General features: G+C 29.3%; 1 protein-coding gene across 1 annotated transcript in view; it reads right to left on the bottom strand.

The window, feature by feature from the left end:
* Nucleotides 1-8,600: 8,600 nt before the first annotated feature.
* Nucleotides 8,601-15,870, bottom strand: part of LOC148312898 (frequenin-2) — a 157,473-nt gene continuing 150,203 nt past the window's right edge. The window contains exons 5-8 of the mRNA XM_088271820.1: nucleotides 12,307-12,396; nucleotides 11,117-11,195; nucleotides 9,954-10,042; nucleotides 8,601-9,065 (exon numbers count right to left, since the gene is read on the bottom strand). Of these exons, the coding sequence (XP_088127946.1) occupies nucleotides 8,898-9,065; nucleotides 9,954-10,042; nucleotides 11,117-11,195; nucleotides 12,307-12,396 (426 nt within the window). The 3' untranslated portion in view covers nucleotides 8,601-8,897. The remainder of the gene's footprint in view (nucleotides 9,066-9,953; nucleotides 10,043-11,116; nucleotides 11,196-12,306; nucleotides 12,397-15,870) is intronic.

Below are 15,870 nucleotides of genomic sequence, written 5' to 3'. Positions count from 1 at the left end.
CTAGTTGCTTCTGTATCCGATCTGAATCCGAATACAAATCTGAATACAATTGTCTTATCGTTTCTTCGAAAAAATTATTTCCGATTATTGCCGATTCAGGAGAATGCACACCAAATAGTCACATATTTTGCAAGAAGGGGCTGCTCATGAGGCGGTTCAATGTCACTCCAAGATGCATGTTTTGTTTATTCACGGAACCTAACTTGCTAGACAAGGTGGATAGAAGCTTTCCATTTTGGCTATCCAGATATCGTAGTCGTACAGGAGAAAGTGATCAACTACCAAAACGTAAAATGCTCAGGAGGGCCATTCAAGACACTTTTGCTTGGCAAGAAAATAAACATCAATGCAGTTAGTCATTTTTAACAAGTCAAAATATATTATATTTTCAAGTTTTAAATCTTTTGGGATTTTTTCAGGGCAATATTAAGCTAGTAAGATATCAAATAGTCAATGATCACGTTTTTGTAAAAAATGCACTTGGTCACTTTCTCCTGTATGACTACGATATATTGATCAAAATGGAAGCCACTTTTAAGATATTATTTTCACGAAGTAATTTTAAAAAAAACTTTAATTGGACCTCTGTATAATGGAAAATAATAAAAATATATACATTTAAAAACTATATCATTAATATATTTTTTAAATAAAGAGTCCTGGTCCCACCTCTAATGTATGGAAGTGAAACATGGAGTTGGCAAAAGAAGGATGAAAGTAGACTGAATGCAGTCGAAATGCGATCTCTCAGAAGAATGTGCGACAAAACGATGTATGATAGATGTTCGAATAATGAAATAAGGAAGGAATGCAAAGCTGAGATAAGCATATATATGAATAAATAAATTATGAAAGGTGTATTGAGATGGTTTGGACATGTAGAACAAATGAGTGAGGGAAGAACGGTAAAACAAATTTATGAGGCAAATGTAATTGGAAAAAAGAGCAGAGGAAGACCGAGAAAAACATGGCACGATCAGATATGCCAAATACTTGAAAGTGGTCAGGTTAGGTATCGTAACAATCGGCGGGTAAGTATGAGGAGATGCATGAACGTGGAAGAGGCGAAGAATGTTTGCAAAGACAGAGTGGTGTGGCGTTCTATTCTCTCTGCCTACCCCTGCGGAGAAGCGGCGTGATGGTTAGTTAATTAAATAAAGAAGTTCTCGCGCCGCACCTGTATAATGTAGATTGAGGATTGATGCTCCGATAACTTTATTTGAAATTGTTATTTATTTTTCATTAAATTTATCAGGTTAATCGGATAAGAAATGAATACGAGGTACTTAAGACTTGAATGCGTATTTAATTGACAATTCTTAACACAAAAATAGTTTTGTTTTCATTAGATGTTAATAAAAATACATTTGTGGAATTATTTTTACAGAAACAATCAATCATTGTGTAGACTCTATACATTAACAAGACATTGCGATAAAATAGATTAAAACGTTCGTGTATCAGGATAAAAGAAAGTAGTAGAATTTTTAAAGATGATAGAGTATCTGCTACAATATTACATAACACCATAACTTAAATTCTAACATGAATAACACCTCTTTCACAAGCCGACTTACCACGGGTCTCATTTGCACATTTTAACTTGAGATAATTTTACATATTCGCCTACATAAACGGCATGATTACCTTAGAGCCGAATTTAATTTTAAGATATTCAAAAACATATTTCTTTTAATGCGCATACAGCACCGTACACATGATAGAAGTGAAACTTCTTGAAGACAAATAAGAAAGATTAAGTGTGAGAAAGACAGAGAGAGAGAGAGAGAGAGACAAAAAGAAAATCTCGAAAGAAATGCAACATTACACAACATTTGCGCATGCCTTTTTCTCTTTTATTCTATCGCTTTGTATCGCTCTGTATACATCGCTCTCTTTTTCTCCACTCCCGTGGCATTGGAATGTACAGCTCTCGTTCTCCTTCTTTCTACGTTATATCTTTCTTCTCTCTCATGTAACGAGATATGTCCAGTAAACGTGACGCGTCCTCAAAATTTCACTCCCGATTCCCGTCCAATTATCGATTATCAAATCGTCACCTGAGAGGTTTCAATTGAAAAATATTTCACGATTTTCATTAAATTATAAAAAAGTTAGCAATTCATAGTTCTCATGTTATTTCAATCACGAATCGCATTGGCATCGTCACGTATTGAGAGGTTATTATTTTCGGTTTTTAGACTGCAGTCGGTTTTTAGAGAAATGAACGGATTGTCACTTAATTCTTAACTTATAACTAATTTTTACCTAATAAAGAAAGAATATTGTACGCCTGTTCATTTTATTTTTTTGTTAAACATAAAAGGGTAATATTTGTTTTTTGACATTTGTTTTCATCTTTTTTAGGTACCCAGTTTTTTAATTTATAAATATTATTATTAATTATTTGTTCAGCATTACCAAAATTATAAATGAGAAGAAAAAATAAATAAATTAAATACTACTTTCGTAGATATGAGCTTCCTGTTATGGAAAATAGGAGCAAAATTGTGTCAGGGTGAGATCGAACCACAAATTTCTGGCTCGGAAGTCCATGACACTTTCACTAAAACACAAGTCGACTCAATTTTCCATACTGGTTATTTTTTGACATCAAAGATGAAGAAGAATATGCAAGTCTGGACATTTACGGGGCTGACGACCGTCATAGACTGGTTTAAGTGATCACTTTACACACGTGTAACATTCACCAATTACACCAAATCATTGACAACCACACTTTATAAATTTGAAACATTGTTCTTGAATCACTGGAACTTCACTAGAGACATCTATTGGAGAGATGAAAATTCCATAATGGTGATTTCTTATGCAAATGTGTTTTTGACTTGATGGGCTCCAGAGCTCTTAAGGGATTAAACCCACGGTAAATAAGCCCTTACGTATATACAATACATAACTATGCACATCCTTGAACCAGCCGTATAGTCCACGATCTATGTTAAACCATGGTAATTCTTACATCATGCAAAACGCGGTAATTCTTTTCGTGACTGAGTTTTCTAAACATCTATGTATTACATTGATCTAGAATGGAATTAGAAAACTATACTCAAAAATACTGATCAAAATATGAAATGGTTTCATTATCGCTTAAATAAGATAAGTGTAACGGTATTATCAAATTGATTGAAAATTAATTCGAAAATTATAGTTCACATACAGTTACAATTGTAGTTAAAGAAAAAAAACTAATTGCCAAAACAAAAAAGATTGATTCCAAATAAATGGTTGAATCTTTTTGTAGTAGAACGATTTTATGAATATAATAATCTATAAATATTATATGAATATTCCATCATGAAATGATATACCTTTAGCACAACTCATTAAACGAACATAGTTTTTACCATTGCGTCCACGACAAAGTACTAGATATTAAAATACAGATATTAATATTAAAAGAGACAAGAAGGGTACCTTAATGTGCAGATGAGTTCGTCACGACAAGACACTGGGTTACTGGGTTTAATTCACACTCGTTTGAGTATTTTAGAAGAGAAATATCTAGTCATTGAAATGAAAAACAAGAATAACAATAGCTACTGTCGTTGAAAATAATGTCTTTTAAAATTATATTCGGATCGGTGTAAAGCAGAATTCGTTTAACAAGTATTTTGGATCCGTACGTAAAGAAGAATTAGACAAATATTGATTTCGAAACACTGGTGAATGGCAAACCGATATTAGGTTTGTGTGAAGTGATACGACGATACTTGCAGATAATGCCCTTCACCTTCAACAAACACGAGTGAGCAAACTAAATGAGGTAGGCAACAAGTAAAGCTTGTCCCAAAACACGATGTAAAAGTAAACTGCTTATTGTTTAAAATTCGATCACTTTCTACATCCAACATGTCCATCACCAATTCACCAATAGAAAGAGTACCACGTTATACATACTTGGCTAATGAGAAATTAGAAGTCAGAGCCCCTGCAATGGCATGAAGCACATTGAAAAAAACCTATATTTGCTTACCGTGACTTGAATGCCTATTAAAAGTATCATCCAGCGAAAAGTACGACGGAAAAAATGAAGGTGGCCCAAAGGAAGATACGGCATCTCATAGTTAAGGGAACTCGAGAGAATGGTATGGGTGCATCGCTGCAGGGTTATTTCGTGCGCTTGTCGCTAAAATGATAGACCGATATCTAGTAACGACAACAACCCCGTACGGTAAAATATTAGGCTGTTCCCCTCCCCTGTGTCCTACCCTCATCCAGTTACAATATTTTCTCATTAATTGATTCGGCAGTCACTTTGTGGTAAAATCTATCCATGTTTAATTAATGTTTTACATAGTAAATACCACAATTTCTTAAAATCTACGGTGACACCATTTTCAAACACCGTATTATATACGGTGTTTGAAATTGATGCGGAATGCATCGAAACACATGTCGCAGTAGATTTTAAGAAATAGTGTTTTTTACTAAGTAAAACATTAATTACAATATTTTTTCTCTATTGGTTTTTGATGCACGTGACTTAAGCGACGGTAATTTACGATGGAATATGATTTTTTTTATTATTACGTATTAGATATTGGACCACTAAAAAGTTACCTCGCGTGAAATATACGTATTGTAAAATGTAAGCCAAGTATAGTGGTGCATAGATTAGCGCACTGGATCGACGCAGTGTCAGTTTGATCGTAATTGCATTCAGATTATTGTATTTGGAAGTGGATTTTAATTTGAAAGTGAAGGAACTAAGGGTGAAGGGCATTATTGTATTATTGGAAAAGAAATGGAGAAGTCAATAGGAAAAGGAGAATAGCAGCAATTGAGATTAAATGGTTTAGAATGTCGCTATCAAGAATGTTTATTTGTGGAATTTCTTAAAAGTAGCAAAATAATATGTATTATTCCTCGGCGATGTAAGATTTTAATTGTTCCTTATCGAAATAACAAAAGTCATTGAAATCCAACTAAGAGGGGTCGTCGTTTTGTGTATTAAACATTTTCTTTTAACATGAGCACGAATGATTTATTTTATAAATTAGATGAAAAAAATGGTTTACAAGTAATAATTTTCTGAACCGAATTTAAATAGCGCAGAACTATTAAAAATCAATTGTCTAATGGTATGCTGCATTTAATCAATATCAATCCGACAAAAATACTTGGGTATACAAATAACCAAGTTTGTATATATAATATATAAGAAAACTTGGGTACACAAATACCCAAGTTTGCATATATAATATATAAGAAAACTTGGATATATAAATACCCAAATACAATATATAAGAGAAATATACAAAATATTTTTTTAATCAAGTGGTATTATTGATGATACATTATATACATCAGTAATAATAATATTATATACACCAGTAATAATAAAGTTATACCATTAATGAGACTGGAAAGCCAAAACGGACTTTATAAATTAATGGTACACCTAGTTCGTGCAGTAAACATTTTATTAAAATTACAGCGTAATTTAGTAAAAATAAATATTTTATATTTTCCATGAAAAACAGTAACATTTGTAAAGTATGTATGTGAATATCAAATGGAATTCTATTTTCTATTTTTAATAGTGTATATATTTTTTAAAATTTTTGTTGTTGTTGAAAAAAATATTTTATGATTATAATTAGTTTGAAATTTAACTGTATTACATACTTTATTTAACAAATTTTGAAGGTTACCCAATACAATTTGTAATAAAATTACAATCTTAATTACTTGTAAACGTCTAATATTTATTTAACAACATGCCTACGATTAACAAATTTTCCCATCATCCATTTTTTATTCAATTCATCACATTCTACTCGAGAAAAAGCTTAATTTGGCATCATATTTTTTACTTTAATTTGAGGATGTGGATTTTTTGAATAGGGGATAGCAAGATGGAAATATGAAAGAATAATTTTATTGTCACCTTATCCTGATAATTTTCAATGTTGATAGTGCGAAGTTTCAGATATTAGTTCCTTCAGATATTAGTTGTCGCTATAATTATTTTGTGAAACCATAAATAGGTACATCTTAACCAGACTTGCAGAATATAGATAATCAGAGGAGTAACTAAATATTAATACTTTATTACAACTGCTATTCAATGTGGTCTACACAGAACAATTACTTTTTATTTCATTTTAACATCGTATCGTCAGTTAAATATTTTGGTAAAACTCATTCTAGCAGGCCGTCTATTCCAAACGCGTCAACTTTGTAGAGAAATAAAATTACATTTTACTTATTTTCGAAAAAAAAACAAATAACTATCATATTTTTTTCCTGTAACATTAATTTCCTGATAATAAAAATCTATGATCGGTTCCAAAAAACCAATGTCGTTAGAAATAAATGACCAGAAGTAAAGTTACAATAATGTTAACTACATATGTGGTGTAATTTTAGGCAAGTAATGTTATCGTAAAGAAAATTAAATTTGTATATCACCGAAAAAAAAACGTTGAAGCTATCTTTGGTTTGGAATGGACTACCGCATTATGATATTGGTGGCTGATTATTTTTAAATACATGAATATGCATATTTTAGAATACTTCGAATGAGTACCTATTAATTAAATACTAGAAAAACTATGAAAGATTTGTTCACAATACATCAAAAGCTGACAAACATAGCCATTCTAATTACACATCTAAAGCAAGTAAATTTCAAATGTCATATTTATATATATTTTTTCTGTTTTTGAAGGTGCTTATAAAATTTTTAAGAAAAGCTTGAGCATTCAAACACTTATTATTTAAAGGTCATTTATGCACTATAACGCATTTCATAGGTTTATTCATATCAATATACAATATACAACATATATATATATATATATATATATATATATATATATATATATATATATATATATATATATATATATATATATTTATATATATGTAAATATATTTCCGATTCATCTTTATAAGATTCTCTCCGATTGTCACTCTTCGTTACAATATAGATATTGTTACAACATTATTCTAGTTACGTTTTTCTTTTCTATGACCGATAGTTGCCGCAAATCACATCAATATATATTATTAAAATAAGTTTTCATGGGCGATGTAGAAAAGTAGGCAACGTAGTTTACAAAGGTTCACATAATATTTGGCATACATTGTTACCGTCTTGCTCAATCGAATTTAATGTTTTATATATTGTAGACACAGTATTATAAAAAAGTAATATTACTTAAGAAATACAGTTGAGAGGGTTTCCGTATTTTTTTTCGAATAACATGGAAAAGTGTCACATTTTCGTTTGAAATCGCTGTTTCTGAATTCATAAAATGCCATTTAATGATTTCAATTAAATGGTGGATAATTTATAAAGCGCCATTTCCATCAACCATTATCTCAGTGGTGTTGAATTTTGGTCGCTTTATTTTCATTTAAGCACAGTATTCAGATGTAACAAAAGAAATATTTTCATTTTCTTCCAGATCTCAATTTCGAAAAGTGATTTTCGTTCTTAGAAAAAATCTGCGAAAGATTATTAGCAAGAAAGGCAAAATCACAACCATTTTTTAAAATTCTTAGTCTGACTTCTTCACTTTGGCAAAAAAAAAGTACTACCCTCTCGCGAAGAAAAATTAGAAGGTATTAGAAAATTTAGAAAATAAATCCAAATTAAATGTTAGCATCAATAATTTTTTGTGAATTTGAGACATGTATATATTTATATAATATTAAATTGAATTATTTATTAATTAGCGTACGTTATTATATACTGTCCAGATACCTATAATCTAACATTGACTGCTGAAATACAATATATTATTAAATATGTGTTTATGAATAAAAAGAACAGACTATATCGTGGGTATTCTGACAAAAACCGTTTACTCTAAAATCCCTGTTTGAATAATCCCTGTTATTCAAAGGTTTTATCCCGAATAAAATACCCGCCTTTAAACTGAATTTGAATTTAATTATATTTGATGAATTTAATTAAACTACATATATACGTCATTTCAAACAATTAAGTGTATTTTGCCAGTTTATAGAACGTTGAAAACTTTGTGATACTGCATCATTAAGTCAAATTGCATTTTTTCGAGTTACCGTTTTTTGCCAGTGCACCCACGATATTATCCTGTAGCAGCTTGACTAGTAAACAATTCAGAAGATAAGTTAACTGTCATTAATTTCTCTACAGACACACGGAGTAGGGCATAAGACCGGTCGATTTTGAAATTATGAAAAGAAAAGTATTCAGTTATCATAAAGCCTCCGGTTGGATTATTAGAAAAGCTGAGATTACCAGGAGAAATCGCCGATACAATGCCCTTAAACGAAATTTCCAGCATTTTATTGATTAAATTAAGGAAACATATTTTTTTTACGTAAAAAAAAATACTTTCATGTGAAGACAAAAATAAATATTCAATTCTCTTCCATTCACTGTCGTTCCAATCTCTTTAGTAGTGAACATTAAGAGCAAAACTAAAAAAAAATATAATTTATTTTCTCCAACTCTCAATATAATACAACCCCCTATGGCACATTAGATAATATATGTAGGTAGCATAGCAGTAGTTACATATTTACAAAGGTTGTTTTGTTATATCAACTGTTCCTTGTTCTTTGTTTCTTTGATATTTTGATCCAAGGGTATGATTTTGGTATTCATCTTAGAGAAAATAAAGTTTAATGATAGAAAACGATTGTTGTTTACATTTCCAGTTTAGTGATAAAGAATAAAAAAAAAACAATATAATAGAACAAAGTTCATACTTCAAATAATGTTTTCAGTCAAATAAGTTTCTTGGATTAAAAAAAAAAGAAAGTTTAACAAGATTTTAGAGTCAGTGAATTAAGAAAACGATATTGAGAAAACGGAAGTAAGGTTTATTAAGAATTGCGGATAGTTAGGTTTTCTGCGTGTTTCCAGTTGTCTAATCGCCACCGAGAGATAGTGCTTGCACGATACGCGGGTCCGCCTTACTGCCTTCACGGAACTCTTCGAGTGTTAGTCTGTCATCATGATTCTTGTCCATCTGATCGAAGATCTTATCCACGCGCTTCTGAGGTGTATTCTCGTCTTCGGCTTGGGGTTGCTGACCCTAAAAACGAACAATATTATTAAAAAAAAACTTTACTTCATCAAGTTCAGAACGCGGACGGCTGGGCTAGAGGTTGGGCGTGTTTTCGAGCGCAATTAAAATGTTAATATATATATATATATATATATATATATATATATATATATATATATATATATATATATATATATATATATATATATATATATATATATATATATATATATATATATATATATATATATATATATATATATATATATATATATCGTAAGGAAAGGTGATCAGCCCTCCGCTTCAGGTACCAGTCCAGGGTTTATTGAATGAATTTAAAATCAATAATTTATTTGAAATTTATAAATAATTGTTTAAAATCATACATTTATTTCCAAGACAAGCTTATCTTTTCAATACAAAAATAATATTTTAAGCAAAAATAATAATTACGTCAAATGTTACCTGGATAAAGAACATTTAGTTACAATTCACCGTTTACCTTAAAAAATATAGTCAATAGGCTTAACAATGCTTGTAAACATTTAACTATATCACTTATAAAGTCGTAATTTAAAAATACACCAGAAACCAAAAAATCCTTAAAATGTCTTAAGTATTTAAAATCATTTTTTAAGGAAATTTTAAATTTTACCTTCATTCGCACCCAGTAGTGCATAGGGCACTCCATTAAAATAATGTAATGTAAAGTTGATCGTAAATTATACAAAGACAAGTCGTCAGTCTTACTTCATGCACAAGTCCAGGGTAGCATTAAATAAACATTAGAGTGTAAAAACTCATATTAATTTGAATTCCCTAGGAACGATTCCGAGGTTTTCGGCATGGCGGCCAAACGCGGTAGCCACAACACTATGGAGATTATGGAATAAAATAGTTTTATGTCATACTTACCACCATTTGATAGATTGCATCCACGATATTATACATTTCATCCCTCGTTATGAAGCCATCATTATCCACATCATACAACCTGAATGCCCCTGAAATATATTTAAACAAATATATTAATCTTTTATTTGTACGGCAAAATTAAAAAAATAATTTATATTTTTATATTTTTTCACATTGGAAGAATATGGAAGTCTGGCAAGAAAATTTAAGGGGCTTACGACTGGGCTTAGACCGGAGAAGAACAATGTTTCGAAAGTGGATCATATTTATATATATATATATATATAAATTTATATATATATATATATATATATATATATATATATATATATATATATATATATATATATACATATATATATATATATATATATATATATAATATATATATATATATATATATATATATATATATATATATGTATATATATATATATATATATATATATATATATATATATATATATATATATATATATATATATATATATATATATATATATATATAAATATATATATATATATATATATATATATATATATATATATATATATATATATTGAGTAGTGTGGTTGTCAATCAAGGGTATAATTGGTAAATATTACACGTGTGCAAAGTGATCACTAAAACCAGTCTGTGGCGGTCGTAAGCCCTGTAAATTCTCAGACTTTCATATTTTTCTTCATCTTTGTTGAGATATCAAAAAATAAAAAATATATAAGATTTATGTTTTTACTCTGGTGGAACTGCAATTCATATAATAAAATAACTAATACAAAAGAATTTATTTTTTCCCCATAAATTCATGCATTTAAAACTATTTCGTTATTATTTTATTCATTAATAAATTTTAAAAAAAGAATCATTTCCTACAATTTTTCAGCCTTCAACATCCCAAGGACCTAACTCTAAAATTTAGAATAAGCTTCACATTTGGTGTTTAAAAATGACGCAAAATGCATCGAAACACGCGTCACAACAAATTTTAAGAAATAGTGGTAATAACAAGTAAAACTTAAATTTAAAATAAATAAATATTTTGACAGTTATGTTAAGTTGTCAAAAAAACAATGGAATTTATTTTACTTTAAATTTGACAAGATATTTTTTTACAAGATTGGGACACATTAAACACATTGTGGGATAATATTTTTTTTCTTACAGTGTAGTTTTTCATCCAGGTTTCCTCGAGACGTCACCGACAATGCTCTGATGAACTCTTCGAACTCTATTGAGCCATCCTGAAAATTTGTTACACATTTTTTAATCAAATTTACACATTTCAAAACATGAATACACAGATTAAAACATGAATACACAAATCATTTTCATTATAACCTCACTCAAGAGTAGATATGATCTTCACCTTTCCCATACGGTGTTAAAAACTTCCGCATGCATCGGTGATATGTATTTTGTGCACTATATAAAAAATGTGATTAAAAACGGGAAAAATTTAATTATTTCTAAATGTTGCATTTATTAACCATAGGTGAAGTTGAAATGTAACAATTTTGTAATGGTAAGCTCTGGATAGTATCTGAAAACGAGAGAAAAGTACATCGCAAGTAGCCGCAATAGCTGGCGTAGCGACACGACCGCCGAGTAAGACGATCTACCACTAGTAAACACGTTATGATATACGCGTATACACAAAACACGCCACCCACGTACACACAGAAACGTTTGTCTATTGTGATTTTTTCCCCGATTTTTTAAAAAAATAATTTTATTTTCCATCGCTGTAAATGAATAACTTTATATTATAATATTTTCATGTAAGACATAATTGTAAGGAGGAATACAATATTTTTTTAATATTTATTTTTATTTAAAAAATCCGTACCTATTATATATTATATTTTCATTTTAAAAGTCAAATTGTAGTAAATACATATCACCAGGAGGGAAGGTATAAGGAATAACATCCTGATCATTGTTTGTGGATTTCAATCCCCACATGGGAATAATGTGTGGAAAATGATATCGGCTATACGATCTTACCTCTCAGGACAATTCGTTGGAGTTAATTTTAAATAATGGTTTCACATAAATATATGCCATACCTAAAACGAAAATTGTGATGATCAAGTGAATTTGAAATGTGAATTGTTTCACATAAAATTTAAAACAATCCCTTTTGAAAATGTGAATAAAAAATCACATTTTCGTGGCGATTTAAATCCTGACAAATCCGACCGTTGGAATTTTCGTGTATAAAAAAATCATCTATAAAAAAAACTATATACCTACATATTACAATTATTTAATTGATTCGTATTAATGGAATCAGAAACTATCATTTCATTACGAAAAATGTTTTTATATTATATTTATATTAAAAATTCTTACGTTGTTTTCGTCAAACACTCTGAACACCAAAGATGCAAATTTGCTCGGATCACCCTGCGGAAAAAACTGCTTGTAAATTTTGATGAATCCCTGAAAAAAAGAGCAGAAAAAATATTAAATTGATATATTTTTAACATAAAAAAGCATATGAAAATGTGGATGTCAAAATTCCTCGATTTCAAAAGTCATGATTATGGGTAAAAACGGCAAAGTTAGTTGAATGTGTCTATTCGAGCCAGCCGTAATGGGTGGGGTGTATTTTGAAAATACGTTTTTCAAAAGCATTCGCTCAGGTGCTTCCATTGTGGTGGGTCAAAGCGATTTTCCTTCGTTTGAGTGGTAAACGATATAACAATTACAGTATCCTTAAATATAAAGATATAAAACATCTCTTTGCAAACATTTCATTGTGGTTTCAAGTGTTTTAAAATTTATATTATTTTATTTTCATTTTTATTATTATTCATGTATTTTTATTGTTATGCTATGTAGTATTTTCATAATGGTTACGTAACGAAGACACAAAGATAAAGACTTTTTGTTAACCATGTAATGTGATAAAATGATTGTAAATTACTGATTTATTTAGTGTATATGTATATATATATATATATATATATATATATATATATATATATATATATATATATATATATATATATATATATATATATATATATATATATATATATATATATATATATATATATATATATATATATATATATATATATATATATATATATATATATATATATATATATATATATATATATATATATATATATATATATATATATATACATGTTGCAATCGTCTTTAATGAAATCAGATTTGAGTGAATAATCGTGATTTAGATGCTAATTAAGTAAAAAACATACAAAAAAGGCGTTTGTACTGTTAATTTTTTTCTTCAGGAGACAAAGTTTAGGTTAAAAGAACATTACTGCTATCTATAGGGATAAAAAGTTAAGAATAAAAGATATTTAAAATTAAGTAGAGACAACTGCAGCAATTGTCAGGGCTCTCGAAGTTACATTACCGCACTCAGATATCTCTAAGTGATCGCAGTCAGATATCTCTGTATTAAGTTGTTGGATGGGCTTCACTTTTGCCCGGAAATCCTTAGTTGCCACACGGAAACTGTGGCCTAAAGTTCAGTTCGTTAATTCATGGCAAGAGGAATCTAAATGTACGCACAGGGAAAAGAGACGGTATCTACTTCCACAGCCTTTTGTCGAAAAAATCCACAAAAATTATCTTGGTTAGGGAGATGAAAAAATCTTAATAAATCAAAATGAATTACACCTAAATTAACTGAGATTTTTAAAATTAAATTATACTGTAGAAATTCAATGTCGTGGTTGTAGATAGGATGTAGGAAAATTCGTGATACATAAAAAAATCTGTAGTGTTATTTTGAATCTTACTTATATTGAATCTAAGTACATAACTTTTAAAAAAGGTTTTTCTTATTTGTTGGTATTTATATTTTTTTTTATCAATTTGATTTGCGAATTCGCTTTTCGAGAAAAACCATTTCGGTAAGTTCACATATTGTGAAGGAAGCTAGGAGTGTATGCCAGGACAGAAGAGTGTGACGTACCATACTCTCTGCCTACCTCTGCAGAGAAACGGCGTGTTGGAGGTAGAAAGTAGTTACGTATATATTTTATGATTTAAGAATGTTGGTATCAATGTCGTCAAAACCACTACTAGACTACTAGTTCTTTGCTTCAGCATAAAACGAATGAACAGGATTCGTAAACGCCCCACTCATATTACAGTGACGGCAGTTCGCAAGTTTTACGATTCTAAACCTTGTAGTCGAGACAATTGAGGATGTCACGAATTATTTGTATTTTATTGAAAGTTACATGTAGATAACCGAATCCATTTTATCTTCCAAATTTTACAAATTTTAAATTTTTTTAAATGTTTCTTTACAGACCTGTGATTTTAAAAATAAATTTATTAGGCAATAAAAAAGTTAATTTGGTTTGGCTTATTCCCAAATAATTAAAAAATATGTATTATTACAGATGAGCATACGAAGGCAATTTTTATTATAAAAATATAAAGCTTGTTAACGAGTCGATAAAGTTTTAGTCTACAGCAAAAATAAGTTAGTAGAAAATTCGATCAAAAGTTTTTATTTTTTGAATTGGATTAATTATAAAAGTAAGACTCAACTAACCAACATAAAATCTCACAAGTTCATTTCTAACATTTTGTAGCTTTTGCTAGATTCCTATGTACAGACAAACTTGCTTGGTACACCCTGTATACACGCGTTAGGTAAGAATATCTAATTCTTGGCATTCTTAACTTTACGCATAAATCTCTTATAATTGTCACATTTTTATTCACTTATCTCGAAAACATTCTTACAAAACGAGAGTTGAAACTTTTCTCGAAATATTTTTCGACGGTGTTCGCTAATCCAATATAAAAGTACTTAATAAATATTTGGGTAAGTTTTTTCAACTGTCAAATGCGTTTAAATTTTTGTATGTAAACTTGCCAGATTTAAGTATAGATGAAGAATTCTTATATAAATTTCTTCCTTACACAAGTTTGGTAATGAAGATATTTGATTTAGCAGCCTTAATAATAATAAGCACCCACTAAAAGTTCTTCGAGTTGAGGTAACGAGAAACTTCGATATTTGATCTAGATTACTTTACTGAGTCTGAGTTGACGTATGAAGGGTCGTTTATCCAATATATTATGTCTGATCCGTGACTTCCTACCGAGCATCCATTCCCATGATAATATACGAGTACATCGGTTACAGTTTACTAAATATTTAATGATATTAGATTTTATGACTTTGTATTATAGTGCACGTAAATTTTATATTAAAATAATAATTTATTCAAAGTAATTATATCGATTAATATAAAGTAATAGCTAAATATTTAAAGAAACAAACGCCATCCTTCTATTATCGTTAAAAGTGTTTAAAACAGAGCATCGTATGAAATAATCTGAGAATATAATAAAAATATAACTAGCAAACCTCAAAATGTACTCAGTAAAATAAATTTTCTATTTTTTTAGTTTGTTTTATGTATTAAAAAAAATGTATATGTATAGTTTGACAGTTATTTTAAATGCATATTAGTTATTTTCCTCGAGAGCTAAGCTTTTTTCTAGTAATATATGTGCAAAATATTGTTGTGTTTTTTATAAACCACATAATGGCAAATTTACCTGTAAATTAGCGGTAAATCGATAAAGTATTTGTATTATGGCATAAAAAAAAAACACATTTTTTTTTTTATTTATGTCAATGAAATCTTGCAATTGATGAAGCAAGACCGGCACGCTAGCTGTCAGGAAATAGCAGAGGCACTAAATATCAACCACATGACAGTTTGAAATCATTTGAAAAGCGTAGGCTACAAAAATAATTGAATGTTTGGGTGCTACATGAATCAGAGCAAAGAAATTTGATTGACCAAATTACTATCAGTGAAATGCTGCTGAAACGCAAACCATGAATTCGGTCCGGTATTGTGCACAATTTGACCGTTTGAATGAAGCAAACTAGAAAGAAAG

Source organism: Brachycentrus maculatus, unplaced genomic scaffold (genome assembly GCF_059751285.1).
Source record: "Brachycentrus maculatus isolate JH-2025_06_01 unplaced genomic scaffold, ASM5975128v1 h1tg000029l, whole genome shotgun sequence".
Taxonomy (NCBI): Eukaryota; Metazoa; Arthropoda; class Insecta; order Trichoptera; family Brachycentridae; genus Brachycentrus; species Brachycentrus maculatus.
Note: the sequence above shows the minus strand (reverse complement) of the source record. Positions and strands in the feature narration are given on the sequence as shown.